Below are 17522 nucleotides of genomic sequence, written 5' to 3'. Positions count from 1 at the left end.
ATGGAAGAGTCTCTTGGGGATGTTTGCATTATGGTATAGCTTCCTGTTCATAATGAAATAATGTAGACATTAATTTTGCCACCTACAGATTTAACATTTGCTACATCTTTAATATGCAACATGAGTTTATTGATGTTTTAGTGAGAAATTGGGTGAATCAATAAATGGTAACTGCAGCTTAATGTAGAACATCCAGTCCATTTTATAACTCTATTACAGAAAGCAATAAATCTAACTCAATAAGACATTTATCTGAACTCTTAGGTGATAAATATGGCTAGAAAAGCCATCTATCTGAGTCAGTAGGTTATATATTACCTACTGAATTGCATCTGCCCTGACTTATTTAATAGTTATATCTTTCCTTTTGAGTAATTTATATTTCTAAGAAATAATTTATTGCTTGCCATTTAAAATTCAGCATGTTGGACATTTATTCAAGGAAGAGCACACATTCCAGAAGTATGTAATGCTCCATCTGATTTTTAGAACCGTCTCTTGCACATGTCACATCACATTGAAGGAAATTCCAAGTACTGTAGGGATGCTGTTCTACAACAAAATTTTAGTTCAGAAAATAAATTTAAATCATAGGCCTAATCAGAAATGTAAACCAGTGTTATTTATTACTTTAGGGAGAAATCCTATGGCCACTAGACACTGTCTAGAGGCCAATAGGAAGAGGAGCGGGGAGAGCGGATACATCCAATGTGTTGTATAGCAACTTCCTCTCCTGGTTGCCCCCCCCCCCCCCGCTAGACAGCCAAAAACGGCTGTCTAGCAAAAAATAGCAAGGTAGGAGAGGCACGGAGGGAACGATCCCCTGCCCCCATGCCTCTCCTGCTTTGCTTTGGATATGTGGTCACCTCTGAGTTTGGAGGCAGCTGCCTATCTAGTTAAGATTGCGCCCTTAGTTACTGAACTTCTTGATATCCTCGCTTTCAGCTAGAGTGAGCTTAAAACCCATTGACTTGATTGAAGTCAAATTCTGCACAGCTGACTACAATTAGCTGTGTGCAATGCAGAGCCTTGCAAAAAGGATGGACTCCTTTAAATCAAAACCAGTTTTTATCCACCCTCCCCATAAACACAGTTCTCATCTATGAAACATATTTTATTTTTATTAAAAAAGGTAGCAAATACAAAAGAAGAGATAAATCATATGAAGCCATTAAAAGTAAAATGCCTGGGCAAACAGGTTTTCAGTTGGTGCCCAGACAACTGCAGTGTTGGCACCAGTCACACCTCCCCAGCAAGGGTATTTCATAATGGGGGTGCCACAACACAGAAGGCTCTTTCCCTTGTAGTCACATAATGTACCCAAAGTACTTGAAGAAGAGCCCCCCCTGATAATCTTAGGTCATGGACAGGCTAATGTTGAGAGAGACACTTCTGCAGATATTTGGGTCCTACGTTCTTTAGGGTTTTAAAGGCAAACACAAGCGCCTTGAATTGGGCCTGGAAACAAACAGGCAGCCAGTGCAGCCCCTTCAGAATCAGTGTAATCTGATTCTGTCTGGCTGCACTGGTTACAGTTCAGACAACTGCATCCTGCACTAGGTGAACTTTCTGGGCCATCTTCAAGGGCATCTCCATGTACAATGCATTACATTAATCCAATCTGGAGGTTATGAAACAGTTATCTCTGCTCAGGAACAGCTGTAGCTGGCAAATCAGCTGAAGCTAGTAAAACATACCCTTCCTGAGCACTGAGTGACAAAGCTGAATCAAGGAGTACCCCCAGGTTATGCATATGCTCTTCCAAAGCAGGCTGCACACCCAATTCCTGGACACGAGAACCACCTATCCACAGGACAGCCATCTTGTTAGGATTCACCTTCAGTTCGTTGGCCCTCTTCTAATTTTACCTTCAAAAGAGCCAAAGTGGAATACAGTTTAAAATATATACCAAAGAAAAATTGAGTGCACCCCTTTACATTCTCCCATATAAGGGAATGGCTATTTACCTACATGGCAAAAAATAGAGGGCTGCATTTATAGACACCATTGCAGAGGAGTAAAGCATATTCACAAATATGACAGTAGGTGGATCCAACCCCCATGTGTGTATGATGTGCTTCTGAGCATAAAGCACAGACGTATATTGCAGTCCTCTAGGGACCTGCAATATGTAGTTCCCCTCCACACTTTTCCTGCCTATCATAAGGAAAGGAATGTAGTGCAGTAGTTTGCATGTTGGACTTAGACTAGGGAGATCCATGTTCTCAAATCCCAGATCAGACACAAAGCTTATTGGGTGATCTTGGGCCAGTCACACTCAGCCTAACCTGCCTCACAGGGTTGTTGTGAAAATGAAAGAGGGGATGTATGTCGCCCTGAAACGTAGGAAGAAAATATATTGAGGGTGCAATCCCATGCATGTTTGGACAGGAAAAAAGTCCTACAACTCCCAGCATTCCTCAGCCAGCCATACTAGTTATGGAATGCTGGGAGTTGTAGGAATTCTTAAAAACTCTCTAAGCATGCATAGGAAGTTGTTTATTTTGTGTGAAAAGTTTGCTAAGGGCTTTTTTTAGAAACTTGAACGTACAACGCAATTGTATTAAGGTCAGCGGAGCAGTGTTGTTGCAGGCAATTGAATGCTGAACTGGGTTTGGAAGGTAGTCTGAAGGAGCACTTTAAGGAACTCAACTTTGCTGGCTGGAAATCAAAACTAGCTTCATCCTCCCCTCATTCCAACATTAAAACGAGACTCTATTGCAGGTTGTTGTATGGTACCCTCTCAGCATCAGCCTGACTCCCCAAGCTGCAGTATTAACACTGGACTAGCCTGCAGGGTTGTTACAACCAAGTCAGCGTCAGCTTCTGCAGCCTGCAATATGGACTGTCATCGGTATTTGCAAAGGCAGGGCTATTTAAAAAAACAAAACAACCCCCCCCCTCCTTTTTAGAACACAAAAGAATTAAATGTTTCACATGGAAGAGCTGAATTGCAGCAGAAACCTTTTGTTTCGGGGCGGGCATAAGTGTGTGTGTGTGTGCGCGCGCGCGCGCGAGCGGGGGGGGGGGGAAGGAATCACGACTCCCTATTGTCCGGTTTCAATACAATCTTGGGTTTCTCCAATGCCTTCCAAGCACAACTCTTATTTCCACTCCAGGGAAAATTTAAAGATGGCTTTTCCCACGAGACCCCGGAAATAAGAGGAACACCCAGGGGGTTGCCCCTCTCTCTTTCGAATCATGTTGCGGCGGGAGCGGCCGGGTCCGTGTCCATCGCAGGTTGTCCGCACGGGTGCTCCGTCCCGGGTCGGTCTCCCAAGAGCGACCTCCCCTTCAGGGCAGAAGCGCACAAAGCAAGAGCGCTCGCGAGGCCAGCCCCTATGAAGGCGGGTCTGGCCCTTCAGCTCCCGCCTGGCCGGCCCTTCTTTCGAGGCCAGCAGCCGAAAGCCCGCGCGGCAGAGAGCAGGCCCTACTCGACGCGCGCCGCCCGCCTTCTGCCTCGTCGCGGGAGGAACCGGCTCGGAGAGCCGCCTACCCGTCCAAGCGCGCAGCCGCGGCAGGGAGGAGGTCGCCGGGCCCTCCCGCCGGCTGCAGAGCCCCCGCCCCTGGAGCTGTCTCCGGGCGACGGCGGGGCATGCAACTGATATTAGGACGTTGGAAAGCGGAGGCCGCCGCCCCGCCGCCGCCCCTTTTCATGGCTGTGGCAATGGAGGTTGCCAGATATGACTCGTCTGCCGCACGTTAGGAAAAATAACCCCCCTGCGCTCTGGCGGGATAAAAGGTACGTGCAGATAGTAGGGGTGTAATTGGGAATGAACGTGTCCTTTGTAGTGCGGCCAGCAGCTGTGTTACAATAGGATTCTAAGCATGTGTACTTGGAATCATAGAATAGTAGGGTTGGAAGGGGCTATAAGACCATCGAGCCCACCCCCTGCTCAATGCAGGAGTCCAAGTCAGAGCATCCCTGACAGATGGCTGTCCAGCCTCGTCTTGAAGGCCTCCAGTGTGGGAGAGCCCACCACCTCCCTAGGGAATTGCTTCCATTGTCGTATTGCTCTAACAGGCAGGAAGTGTTTCCTGATGTTCAGCCGGAATCTGGCTTCCTGTAACTTGAGCCCATTATTCCGTGTCCTGCACTCTGGGATGATCGAGAAGAGATGCTGGCCTTCCTCTCTGTGACAACCTTTCAAGTACTTGAAGAGCACTATCCTATCTTCTCTTCTCAAGGCTAAACATGCCCAGTTCTTTCAGCCTCTCCTCATAGGGCTTTGTTTCCAGTCCTCTGATCATTTTTGTTGCCCTCCTCTGAACCCTCTCCAGCTTGTCTGCATCCTTCCTAAAGTGTGGTGCCCAGAACTGGACACTGTACTCCAGATGAGGCCTAACCAGTGCTGAGTAGAGGGGAAACTAGTATTTCCTGGGATTTGGAAGCTATGCTTCTATTAATGCAGCCCAAAATAGCATTTGCCTTTTTTGCAGCCACATCACATTGTTGGCTCATATTCAGCTTGTGATCGACAACAATTCCAAGATCCTTCTTGCTTGTAGTGTTGTTGAGCCACGTATCGCCCATCTTGTAACTGTGCCTTTGGTTTCTTTTTCCTAGGTGCAGAACTTGGCATTTATCCCTATTAAATGTCATTCTGTTGTTTTCTGCCCAGCGCTCCAGTCTATCAGGATCCCTTTGAATTTTGTTTCTGTCTTCCAAAGTATTAGCTATCCCACCCAATTTTGTGTCATCTGCAAATCTGATCAGCTTTCCCTGCACCTCCTCCTCCAAGTCATTAATAAAAATGTTGAAGTAAGTGCAGTTGATTTCAAAGGCACTTGCTTCCTAGTACAGTTGTACTACACCAGCCTTCCCCAAAACTGGTGTCCTCCAGATGTGTTGGACTGCAACTCCCATAATTCCCAGCCAGCGTGGCCATTGCTGGCTGAGATTTGTGGGAGTTGCAGTCCAGCACATCTGGAGGGCACCAGGTTGGGGCAGGCTGCACTACACAGACTCGCCTGGGAGTAAGCCCCACTTGGAACTCCGTTACTTCAACACGCATAAGATCAGGTTGTATCGGGCTTGTGGCGTAAGCTCTCGTAGATGACAGCCCACTTTGTCAAATGCATGAAGTGTTGTTCTCAATTGGTAAAGAAGCAGGTGCATGTGGGTAGGGAGAAGAAGCAAATAGCATAAACAATGGGGCTACAAGGCTATGCATGTAAAAGGCAACAAGGTTTGTGATGTTTCTTTACAAAGTCCAAATGCCTGCAAGGTAAGAACAGTGATCCATTCACAACAGCAGTAATATGTGAGGAAACTCACAGTTTTTGTTACTGGAATTTTAGATGGATCAGACTGCACCAACATTACATTAAACTGTTCTAAGGGATTATTTCAGTGGCCATCCCGTCCTATCCGTATGACAATGAAGGGACTCAAGTAACAGGGGAAATGTGTTTTTCCAGCACTAAAACCACATTTTGCTATTTATAGCCTGATCCTATGCATGTTTGTTTAGTAGTAAATCTCACTAATTTTAAGGAAGACCTATTGCTAGGTAAATATTTGTACTCATTTATATGGGAGTAACCCTTGTTGAAAATAATGGGACTTCTGAATAGAAATGTATAGGATTTCACTGTCAAGCAGGGAGATTCACCACATTTTTGGGGACAAGAAGTACAGGTAATGTATAGAATTGAAGGCTTGCATATATGTCAGCTAAAAATGCCTATAATGTCGTTGCTGTTGGGAATCCTTAGTCCAGCTCTTCACACAGGCCTTCACTCTCACGTGTCCTTGGGGTGCTGCCACTGCCACAGACAGTGAGGTGAGGAGGGTGTAGGAGTTGGATGGTGACCTTCCCTCGGGTTTTACGCCCCAGTGGCGTGGCTCATGCATAAAAGAAGCATTTGCTCATTTGGGCTGCTTACCACTCCCTCCCTCACCTTCACTGACTGTGTTTCCCTTGTTCATCATCTGCCCTCCTTTTCTGCCCTAGTAGCTCAGTGCTAGGCTCTCTCTCTTTTGGAATGGCTTCTTTGAGGATTTCCTTTTTTGTGGCTTTCCTCTGCAGTTTCAAAGTACTCTGCTTAGATCTTTCCAAGGGCCACACACATGTGGACTAGAGCATAGGATCAGTAATGTACAGTTTATTACAAAAGATGAAAAGCTGATTAATGTGTGAGGTTGTTAAAGAATTGAAAGGGTGATTACACAAGCAGTATTTAGTCTGGACCAACAATTATTTGGATAACTCCCAAGTGGAGACAGTGAAAGGAGGAGTCAGATACAAAATGGGAGGGCAGTTGGTGCTACACATGTGTGCAAGTCCTACTTGGGCTTGAGAGGACTGTTCAGAATATAAACCGTGCTGTGGGTAGAGTGGTTATTTTACTGTGGGAGAGATTCAGAAGGGAGATGAATGGAAGTAAATTGGAGAGCTGCAAAGCTGCCCCCATCTGGAAGCACCAAGTATTCCTAGAGGATGTATGTGAAGGGCAGGAAAGTGTTAATGATTGGAGTCCTGGACCTCTGATTAATGGATAGAAATTCCTGCAGATGTCTCCAGAGGAAAGAGCCTTATTAGGCTTGACAGTAAATGGACACTCCCTACAAACCCAACAGGGCTTTTCCTAGTGCCTAATTCATTCAAGCACTCGGGATTATTCCTGTCAATTGGAGTGAAGTGGAGAATGCTTTACTTAATGTAGGGATGGGGGAACTTTTTCAGCCCAAGGTCTGCATTCCTTCATGGGGAACCAAAGCCACCTGCACACTCCACTCACACAAATCCATCCATCCATTCTCTCTGCCACATGCAGACCTTATCCATCCATACACACACACAGTGCTTGTTCCTTGCTTTCCCGTCCGCCTCCATGTCCTTCTCCACCCCCATGCTCCTTGGATTGTTGCCTTATTCCTGTTGCTGTGCAGATTAGAAGGCCTTACTCCCCCTCCCTCTTTCCCTGCAGTTGTTTTAAAAGAAAATGTCACAAAATTAGTTTAATTCCCTGTGAAACACCTATTTAGGCAACTTCCATTTCATTAGTGCTGCCTAACCACATGGAGAGCTTAATCATTTGGCCAGGCTGTTCAGAGGGCCTATTATGTACAGTTTGTGAGTTGGCTGTCTTGGAGCTGTGAGGAATTGTTACGGGCAGGATTGGTAGGTCTATTTGCCCATCTCCAGGAGCAGGACTGTGGTGTCCCCCTTCTCCTTCTGGGGCTCTGGTTTGGCCCTGGATGGTTTGATTAGGTTAGGAAAAGTTCTTTTAAGGCACATATGGACCTTCAGAATATTATCCACCAGCTGAGCAAATTTACTTACTGTGTGTTACAATGTGCAGAGTAAAGAGTTCAAATGAGATGCCTCAGGAATGAAAGATGTCTGAGAGGGCATGCAGTAGTGAGAAGCAAGTAGGCACACACACATGGCATTGGGAAACTGACAGTACACGATGGCCATCAACACATGCACAGAGCACTCACAGGGAAGCAGCAGGGAAGATAGAATGCCACATTCTATCCAGGTCACCTGGGAGGTGCTTTGAGTTGCCTAATAATGGGACCTTTACTTGACTAATAATGGGATCTTTACTGTAAATCACTCATGGTTCTCACTCCCCACTTCTTTGTCTTGTAGGTGGCAGAGACAGGATAAGCACTGCCTGAGGAAAAGGACACTGGGCAAGGTTGGCACACCATGTCGACTGCTAGTACACAGTCCGCACGCAGTAAGTGTTGTACAGTTACATGTAAAATACAGTCAATTGAAGCAGGGCGAGGGAAGAGATGTGCCTGCCCCTCTCTTGAATCTACTTCCATGGGTGGATCTTAGTGACACAATCTACCCTCCAACATTCTAGTCCAATATGAGGGAATCAATAATTAAATTATAATTAAGCATACTTTGTAGGTCAGGGAACTTTTAAAAACTGCAGGGAGGGGAAGAAAGAAGAAACTAATAATTGTGGGCATTTTCTACATACTTTCTCATATGTAATGAGAAAGTTACATACTTCCAGGCTTTATTTTTGACACAACTGCAAAGGCTAGATTGCTCTTCATAAAATGTAACAAGGACTATTCTTTCCCACATCATGTTTTTTATCCAGAATTCTTAGCAGAAAACATTCTAAGTCATAATACAATTGTGTTACAGTTTGTAGTGCCACATTGTGAAGTTGGACAGATATCTGCAGATACCTTTTCAATTTTGTGGTATCTCCTTGGAGGAGCGAACTCAAATGATGCAGCTTGATTTCTCTGTGTTAGATGGCTCACCATTCAGTTGAGTCTGGCTTAGTTTTATTGTAGATTAAGAGCTGCCCTGCTGGATCAGAGTAAAGTCCAATTTAGCCCAGCAATCTGTGCTGAACAGTGGCCAGCCAGGTACCTCTGAAAAGCTCACAAGCCAGGGCATGCCATATCAATAGCCCTCCCTGTTATTTATTTATTTATTTATTTATTTGTTTGTTTGTTAATAATATTTATACATAGCTTAAAATAATAACATCTGGAAGTGGTTTACATGCAACTTTACAAAAACCACTGCTAAAATACACATATAATGCAATATAACAATAAACAGTTACAACTTACAAAAAAGGGTAAGAAAACCCAATAAAACAGAGCGGAGTTATGATCAATTACAAGCCAGGGAAAACTTACATAAAGTACGTTTTTGAGAACGTATTTAAACTTGCCACATTTTCTGCTCCCTGAACTGCACAGGAGAGGGTGTTCCAGAGGGTGTGCGCCACTACTGAGAAGGCCCACTTTTTTGACGTTGTATAGCGACATTATGTTGATCACGGATATGTTGGACTTTTGATTCCCCATCACAGCCTTTGTCTTCATGGGAACAGAAACAACCTGCCAATTGCTTTTCTAGAGGGAGGGTGATTTTTCCCATCATTAGTTTTTGAGCCACAATCCCTGTTGTTCTGGTATTTGGTCTCGCTTGATGAACTTTCAGATCACTGTGAACCTATGGGAAAGCCCCTCCTTAGACCCCTTTTACTCTGAAACAGGTAAATATCCTTCAGCCTCCTTTCTTATTTTTTTCAGTGTTTCTCTACCAACTCTCCATTCTAACCCCTGCATTGTCTTCCCTACATCATTTGCATCCTGAGATTGTTCCATTGTGTCTAGGCCTTGAACACCTCTACCAAATCCATAATGCCTTCCTACTTCCTTATTTGGCAACCATAACTTCTCCATTGCTCTCCTTTTCTGTCTACTTTCTGGTTCCATATATATTTAGCAAAGGGGTGACCAACTTGCAGAGGTCTGGGGGCCATTTTTGACCTCTGGCACAGGCTGCAGCCCACACAGTGCTGTGGGGCGCCCCCCTCAAGCTGAAATTGCTGTCCTGTAGTGCTACAGACTTCCACAGAAGTTAAATTTAGCTTGTTTTGAAGGTAAATGTAATGTAATCCTTTTGGCTCTCTGTAATGGTTACGGAGCACCTAAAACTAAATGTGCAAACAGGCTACATTTGGCCATTTGAGTGCTCCATAGCTGCTACAGATGCTTTTTTTCAGGGAGATTACTTTTTTAGACATGTTGGGGGGATCGTGTGAGGTGGATGTGGCCCATGGGCCTCATGTTGCCCACCCCAAATCTAGTGTAATAGTTGCTGGACCAAGCTTAATTAGGTTGATAGTATTGTATATTTTGTAATAGAGCTGGTATTCTTTGATTTAAGCCTTAGCCTGTATTCAGTAGCTAATATCCCCTTGGTATAAACATAGAGCACAACCTCCCCATAGTGCCTTGTCTCTAGGTCCAGGATCAGTACTTACACATGTCAGTCTGGTACACCTGTGTGTTGGGCGATCATCATTCCTTGCAATAACAAAGTGAATGGCCCTGTGCCGACCATTAGTGCAGCAAAATGGAGCCACCTACAGCCAGAGGGGTGGGGGTGCTGCATACCTGGGGGAACCCCAGGTCTGGAAAAAGCAAACCTTAAATGGGTGAACAAAAGAAGAAGACCGGGGGCTCTAGTTAGGTATTTCCATCATACTGCTATGGAATTATGGCAGCAGAGTGCAGCTGCATGCCCTCAGTTGGCTGAAGTAGGGGTGGCCTCCAGAGGTTGTGGCCTGCTATGCCCGTAATCCCTCATCATTTGCTATGCTGGCTAAAGCTGATGGTAGTTGTAGGCCAACAATGGCCACAAGCTGCATGCCCCTGGGCTAAAGGGAAGCCACTTGGTTCCCTATTTGCTTCTGGGCTCAATTCCATGTGCTGTTTTTGACCTTTTGTCCTAGACAGCTTGGGACCCAAGTAGCTGAAGGAACTTCTCTCCTATCAGTCTGCCTGTGGTTGAAGATCTGCTGGACAGGCTTTTCTCAAAGTAACTGCTACTTGTTATATGTCAGTGAGGCAGGGAGCTTTCCTTGGGGCACTCTGGTTGTACTCTCCCTATAGAAGTGTGATTGGTGCTGACTTTGCTGTTCTTTCCGTGTCAGGTAAAAACTTTGTTTGCTTGGGCATTTTAGTTGATTAGTCTGTCCTGTATTTTGTTGTCTTCTTACAATGTTGTTTTGATTATATTTTCATTTTATGTAGCATTTGATGGTTTGTGACCATTTTTTTGTATGTTACCCTGATATCTAATTGACGAGGGGCAGTTTAAATTTTTTAAATAATAAATACAATGTTTTACAACTACTGTATTGCTGATACGTTAGAGCAGGATGGGGAAACTCAGAACCGGGATCCTAATCTAGCCCTTCTGGATTCCCAGTTTGCGCTCTGGGGTTCCCTAGAGGGTCACGCTGTCTTCCCCTGCCCCCATCCTGCTTCCCCCAATCACTGATCGGCGGGTTCCCAGCTTTTGTGCAGTTTTTCCCCCATTGTAAAAGGTTGAAATGCCTCTCCTAAGGCTTAGTTACTGGCAGTATGAGCTCTAAGCTAAAAAATGCTGGTATATTTTTGTCCTACCCCATTTAGCTGTGGCCCTGCCCCCTTTGCTTTCAGCTCCACCCACCATGGGAATGCAGCCCCCAAGAGCTTCTCCAGAATTGAATTTGGCCATTAGGCTGAAAGCGGGTCTCCATTCCTGCATTAGAGTAAAACAACAACAGTTTGGCCATCTTCAAAATATAGTTTTAAAATAAAAAATATATGAACATAAGTTTCCCTTGGAAAGGTTGGCTGGTTCACTGTAGATGATTATGACATTACTTGAGTGGGACTGAGTTGCAGTTATGCAAGACTGAAGGAAAACAACTGTGTACATGCTTAGACCCTTAGAGCCACTAATATGTTGCTTTATATATTGAAGGACTTGGTCTTGCAACTGAAAATAACTATTGGGTCTAAGACATGGATCACATTAAAAACTATTTCCCTTTTCATTGGAAAAGGGAAATTCTGTTGGAAACAGAAACTAGTTTCTGTTTCCAACCAACAACCATGCAAACCCAGCAGAGATCTTTACATACAATCTGATCAGCTATTTAATGAATGTCGTCCCCATCCCAACCATGCAAAAAAGACATGAACAATGTTTAGCAGCTTTGCTTTCTGGCAAGAAAGTAATGGAAAGTAACCGAAAATACAGGACGTTTTCATATTTATGTGGTGTGTGCATAAAGATAAAACTACAGATTAGTTATTAAGCAGTTACTGAGCCCTACTGGACTTCATGACTGACTGGAGATTTGAACTTGGGTGGTCTCCTTAGTCCTAATCCTACACTCTTAACAAATATAGCACAATGCCTTGCCTGCTGTTATGGGGAGTGTAATGAATAGTTGAGAAAGTTTTGCTTGAAAGTTGAACTGCGAGAAATGAAATGTAGCCTGTAAACTTGACAAAACATTCCAGCATCATGTTATGCTATTACTCCAGTGCCTCCATCTGTCCCCTCCTTCCTTCCTTTCTGCCTTCCCTTCTTTCTTAGGCTGCAACCCTATGCGCATGCTTGGCTGTCCTCTCCCAACTGGAGCAGCAGCTTCAGTTTGCCTCAGCGAAGCACAGATGTGTGATGCTGCTACAGCTGCTGCCTCCCTTGAGGCATCTTTTTGCAGTTCCCGTGGCAGACGTGCTGAGAGTGCGCGAGCACACACACAGTCACTTGCACAATTGTACCCTGGGATTTATTCCAGCTGTGCTTGGTACTAAGCCACTCTCACCCCTGACATTCCTTTGCTAAGCTGGGGACTCTTCGCTCCTTCTCTTTCTTTGGCTTTCTTATGGCCGTCCAGCCACTGTCTAGCGGCTGCAGGATTGCTCCCTCCGTGGAATAGCAGTTGAGCATGGAAGCACTTCAGTTGTTTCTGCTCTTGCTGAAGTTTTTTTTTTTTAGGAGGATGGCTGTTTTATTAATTCCTGTGCTAGTTTTACATTATATGCTATTTTATTCTTTTAAATATTTGCATTGTGTTTTATATTTTTAACTGTTCTATGTCATTTTAGTTTTGTGACTGTTTGTAATCTGCCCAGAGGATATTAGTTATTGGACAGATTAGAAGTTAAATAAATAAATAAATAGTTAAGAATTTAGGAGTAAGCTCATGGTACAGTTTCATAGGACGGAAGGGGCCAGATAAACTACTAGTCCTGGGCCTAACCTTCCACACATGCCCACTTCCATACCACACAATAATGATCCTACATATTCTTCCCACCCTGTAGACTGCTATGCTCCAAGTGGAAAGAAGTGTCAAATCATAATAGGATTGAACTGCATTGAACTGATCTTGTTGATATTAAAAATAAAACCAGTATGTTGTTTATAAATAGTTGATTGGGAAAGTCACATTGGTGTCCGTGCATGCAGTGTGGCTCACCTGCTGTGCTCGCGCATGAGATGGCATGTGAGATCAGAAGTTCTTGCATACTAGCTAGCTAGAAAGAGAAAAGTATTCATGTTAAGATGGTGCTATGCAACGATCTCCATAAATCTTTCAGAATTCTGTTTCACCCTCTTATGGGTGCCTTTACTTTTTGCTGCTGTGCTTTGCTAAAAGAAAACCCTAATGTAATCATCATTTTTGTGATAGATGGGATCTATGTTGACTTTCAAGAGCTTTTTTTTGGAGGAGGGAGACTCCAGAATATCCAGACCTTACTTAATGTCCCTAAGAGCCACTCAACTTTATGTTTATTTTGTTATACCCATCCCAGTCTGTCAATGTGTATTTAAAATTACATCCATAGAATGACTAACAATTGCAACAAGATACTTTCTTTCCCTTCTGAGTACTATTTAATAGTTTCCTTTGTCTTTTAAGTCCCTTGGCAAAAATATGTCATTTCCCTTTGTTTAATCTTTGCACTCTCTTGGATTCAGAACTACCCTTTTAACTCCAAGGCATTGGCAATATTTTAATCCACTAATCAGGCAGACTAATAGTGAATAGAAAACAGCTGTGAATAATGAGGAAATATGTTTTGAGATACGTTTAAGATTTGACATTTATTCCCATGATAAAAACAAGAAGATGATAACATTGCAAGTTCATTCTGTATTTGTAGTGCCGTTAAAATGTTCGCAGAGGTTGTGCCTTCGTACAGTTTTATGAGCTTTAGGTTTTTAGGGGTCCACAGAAGTTCTCACACAAAGACTATTGAATGTATACAGTCTTTTCAGTTACAAATCTTGGCTGTAGCTCTTGATTTTTATTTAAAGGAAAGGAGATGCCTTCCTCTTCCTTTCCTAGCTTCAAGAGTTAGATTGCATAAAGAAAGCTATCCCTGAGCAGTGCTCTCTTTACTTGTGTTCCTTATTTTTTTCCACACACAAAATTATCTTTCACAAAGGCATGGAGGAAAGGTATCAAGAGAGAAAGTTGTAAGGACTCAGCTTCTTTCACTCCTAGTCATGCCTTAGACAGAGGGAAGTAACACCTGGCTTTTCTTTTCCTCCTCCCTAGCTCAGCTTCCATGCACCCAGCCAGGTTCTTGGAGGACCCTCTCTGCTCTGCCTGCCTCTAGCCCTTAAATGTTGTCCTCCTAGCCTATGCTCACTTCCTCTTTCCTCTTGGGTACCCTTTTGGCTGCCATATCTCATGAGAACAGAAATTTTATTTTTTATTTAGGGCACAATTCTATGCATGTTTAGACAGAAAATGCATAGGATATATAGCCTTTCTGCCAAAGCTCTCAAGGCAGTTTACAATTTATAATACTAGAGAGAGAGAGAGAGCAGAATTGTCTCAGGTTTGGTAGTATCTTCAGGAGCAGAAAATATGAGCCTTTTGGCCTTCTCCTCTTCTGCCTCCCCTCTCCCCCCAGGGTATACAGGTCTCTGAGTAGCCCCAGGGAATGTCTCTCCGTAGCCTGGCAATGGGGCTGGCATTCCTCTATCATCTCCTGTGACAGGCAGGCCTTGCTTTCGTTGTCTTGGCAGTGAGGCAGTTGGCACCTGCTTCATCCTCTCTTCTGCTTATTGCCATTTGGCCCTGGGGACACCCCTGCACACACCAAAATTCTTAATATATTTTCTTAAATTAGTAAGCCACACCGATTTATATGTACTAAATTGACAAGGACTATTTCTCAGCTGTTTCACGCACTTCAAAATCAGCTGTTTTGTTTTAGCTGTATTTTGGGATGGGGAAAAATTCTTTTGTAGGGAATGGAATCTGAGCAGCTATCTTTTTTCCCCTGAAAGCACTGTTCTGATGTGCTTTTTGAAATTTGCAAAATTCAAAATGGCTGTGTTACAAAATGGCCGCCTCCTTCAGACTTGCTGCAGGCTGCCATTATACTGGACAGCCCTTGAATATCTACAGAAAAACACACACTTATACAGAGTTCCTCCAGCAGCTCATTTTATTTGAAAGGTCCTGTGTTAAATATCCCTCCAGAGAAAGGGCAGTGATTCAAGCAGGCTTTTTAGAATTATAACATCACGGTGTGCCAGTGCATGCAGCCCTATTTTTAAACCAGAACTACTAGAAAAACATGAACTTGAGCACACCCCTGGAGAGAGCGGAGGACAGGAAGGCCTGGCGTGCTATGGTCCATGGGGTCACAAAGAGTCGGACATGACTTAACAACTGAACAACTACAACTAGAAAAACATTTTTTACATTTGGCTTTCTTTTCTTTAATATAAAAACCTGTTGCAAGGAGTCCAAAGAATTTCCAGAGGGTAGCTGTTTTAGTTTATTGCAGCAAAAACAACAAAGACAGGAATACATGTGTTAGTCTTTAAGATGCTGCACAGCTCTTGTTTTTATTTGAAAGCAGACCCAAAGGTTTAAAAGGTTCCATGTTCAGTTTTTGTTCTGGTGGTGTGAATGGGGAATCAGATGAACAGTGCAGTTGTATGCATGTCTAATCAGAAGTAAGCCTCATTGAGTTCATTTGGCTTACTTCCAAGTAAATGTGCTGAAGAATTGGTGAAATGATTTGGAGAAACAAAATTGGGCGAGTGGCCATTTCATGAAACTGTTTCTCATTCAATTATTGGGTCAATTTCCTGAATTTTTGGTTGAATCACTGTTTCTCCCCAGCTGTAATTGATATGGAGTTAAATAAGTGGCTTTAGGATTGAGGCTAAAGGCCTAAAATAAAAGTATATTGATGCCATATTTCCTGCGGTTCCAAGACACACAATTTTTAATTGGGTACTCTGCATGTTCACATAAGATTGTATAGGAATGAATTACTTAGGTTAGCATACTGTAAAATTAACCTATCTTAAATTATCTCTATGAAGTTCCTAAATACTGAATCTTACCCTTTTAAGCATTCATATACTGCAAACTAACATAAGCTCATTTTGAGTGTTGTTGCTAGTTCTGTTGTAAGTTTATTAGAGGAGAATTTAGAGTAGCATTAGGGAATGCACAATAGTAGAAGGGTAAATTTCCGCAACCATCCCTTCCCTGCCCTTTCCATGCATGCTTAAGCATTTTAGGTATGGGTCCTGAACTCCTTTTGGCCCATGGGCACATTTGGATTTCTGAGAGGTTTGTGGATGCCATCAGAAAATGGCTGCCATGGGGGAAGTGTGCCCATTCACAACATGGCTGATGTAGTGCTCATGGCCAGTCACGAAACAGTTATTTCACAAAAGGCAAACTTCCACACTCTCTCTGCCAGCCAACTCACCCCCCTCATCTCAGATCCAAGAGACAGACAAGTACGCGTGTGTGTGCGTTTATGCACACATACATATAGAGGAAGAAAAACACATACCTTGAACTTCTCCCCCCAGCCCCATGTGCTCCCTTTCCTGCCTTCCCCCACATGGCCCTGGCTGCTGTTTCCACCTCCAGCTCCCACCAGCCAGTTTTCTCCCCCCTCCCCCAAACTATGGTGCTGACTTCCTTCTCTTGTTGCCTCCCCTATGATGCAGGCCCCATCAGCCCTCCCCCATTACTCCATGTGATCTGTCTTGTTCAAACTGAGCTCGGCCACCAGGGGTCATTCTCTCTCCTTTCAAACTAATCCAAAGGCCTGCTGCCACCAGTCAGAATGAAGATGGATGTGTGCAGCACAGACTATGCAAGAACAACAAGCAGGCACATGGAAACGCTTTGAATTGGACGTAGAGAAGGGTAGTCTTGTGTGGAGGGGAGCAGAGTGCCTGGTGGGCACCGTTGCAGGCCCCTGAGGGGATGTTGGTGCCAGTGGCCACCATGCTGGGGACCTCAATAGGGCAGTGTTAATTTGCAAGAATTGTGGACGCAAAGTCAAGAATCCACCCCAGAAAATAGACAGGCAGTAGGTTCAGATTACAGGCAAAAACAAAACAAAACACCTTTTCACAATATGTATTTAACTTATGGAACTTACTGTTACAAGCTATGGGGATGGTACGGGGCAAAACTGTATATTAGCTCAGCAAAAGCATATTCCCACACTTGTTTGCTGAGTTAATGTGGGGGATCATTTGTAGGAAAGAAATGGCAGATAGAAGGGAGATTGCCCTTCCTGAGTCTGCCATTTCTCTCATCCCACCCCCCACCCCCACTACACACACACACACACACACTGCTTTTACTTTGGACTGGGCTTACATCCAATCTCAGCACAGCTAGGAGAGGGGATTTTCAGGGGACAATCTGCATCCTTCCCAATTCTCTCCTGCGAATGTCCCCCCACCGAGCACCATTGCATTAATATCAAAAGTAATGTGTAGTTTTGTCCTTGTTTGTTGTTTATTCGGTCAGTCACTTCCGACTCTTCGTGACTTCATGGACCAGCCCATGCCAGAGCTTCCTGTCGGCCATCGCCACCCCCAACTCTCCCAAGATTGAGTCCGTCACCTCCAGTTTTGTCCTTAGATGGCTCTAAAAAGGGTTGGAAAAAAATAGGGAGGGTAGATCTATGACTATTAGCCATGACGGTGAGGTGGAACCTCCATGCTAAGAGGTAATATACCTCTGACTATTGCATGCTGGAAACAAACAACTAGGGATGGCCACCATTATTACACTGTTCCTATGAGCATCTACAGTCATCTGGTTGGCAGCTGTTACAATGCTGGCCTAGATGTCTTGGTCTGATTCAGCAAAGCAGTTAGTTATGTTCTTGAATGGTGGTATTCTGTGTTTAAATAGATCAGTACTTATCACAGAATCATAGA

At 44.0% G+C, this 17522-nt stretch overlaps 1 protein-coding gene across 6 annotated transcripts in view; it reads left to right on the top strand.

The window, feature by feature from the left end:
• Positions 1-3580: 3580 nt before the first annotated feature.
• Positions 3581-17522, top strand: part of CC2D2A (coiled-coil and C2 domain containing 2A) — a 116704-nt gene continuing 102762 nt past the window's right edge. For all 6 annotated transcript variants that reach the window (XM_084857090.1, XM_084857089.1, XM_084857091.1 and 3 more), the window contains exons 1-2: positions 3581-3742; positions 7605-7695. In XM_084857090.1, coding sequence (XP_084713216.1) covers positions 7665-7695 — 31 coding nt within the window. In that variant the 5' untranslated portion in view covers positions 3581-3742; positions 7605-7664. The remainder of the gene's footprint in view (positions 3743-7604; positions 7696-17522) is intronic.

The sequence above is a fragment of the Heloderma suspectum genome, chromosome 5 (assembly GCF_057233095.1).
Source record: "Heloderma suspectum isolate Gila_16-S chromosome 5, 16-S_ref, whole genome shotgun sequence".
NCBI lineage: Eukaryota > Metazoa > Chordata > Lepidosauria > Squamata > Helodermatidae > Heloderma > Heloderma suspectum.
This window is presented reverse-complemented; position numbering and strand designations above follow the sequence as displayed.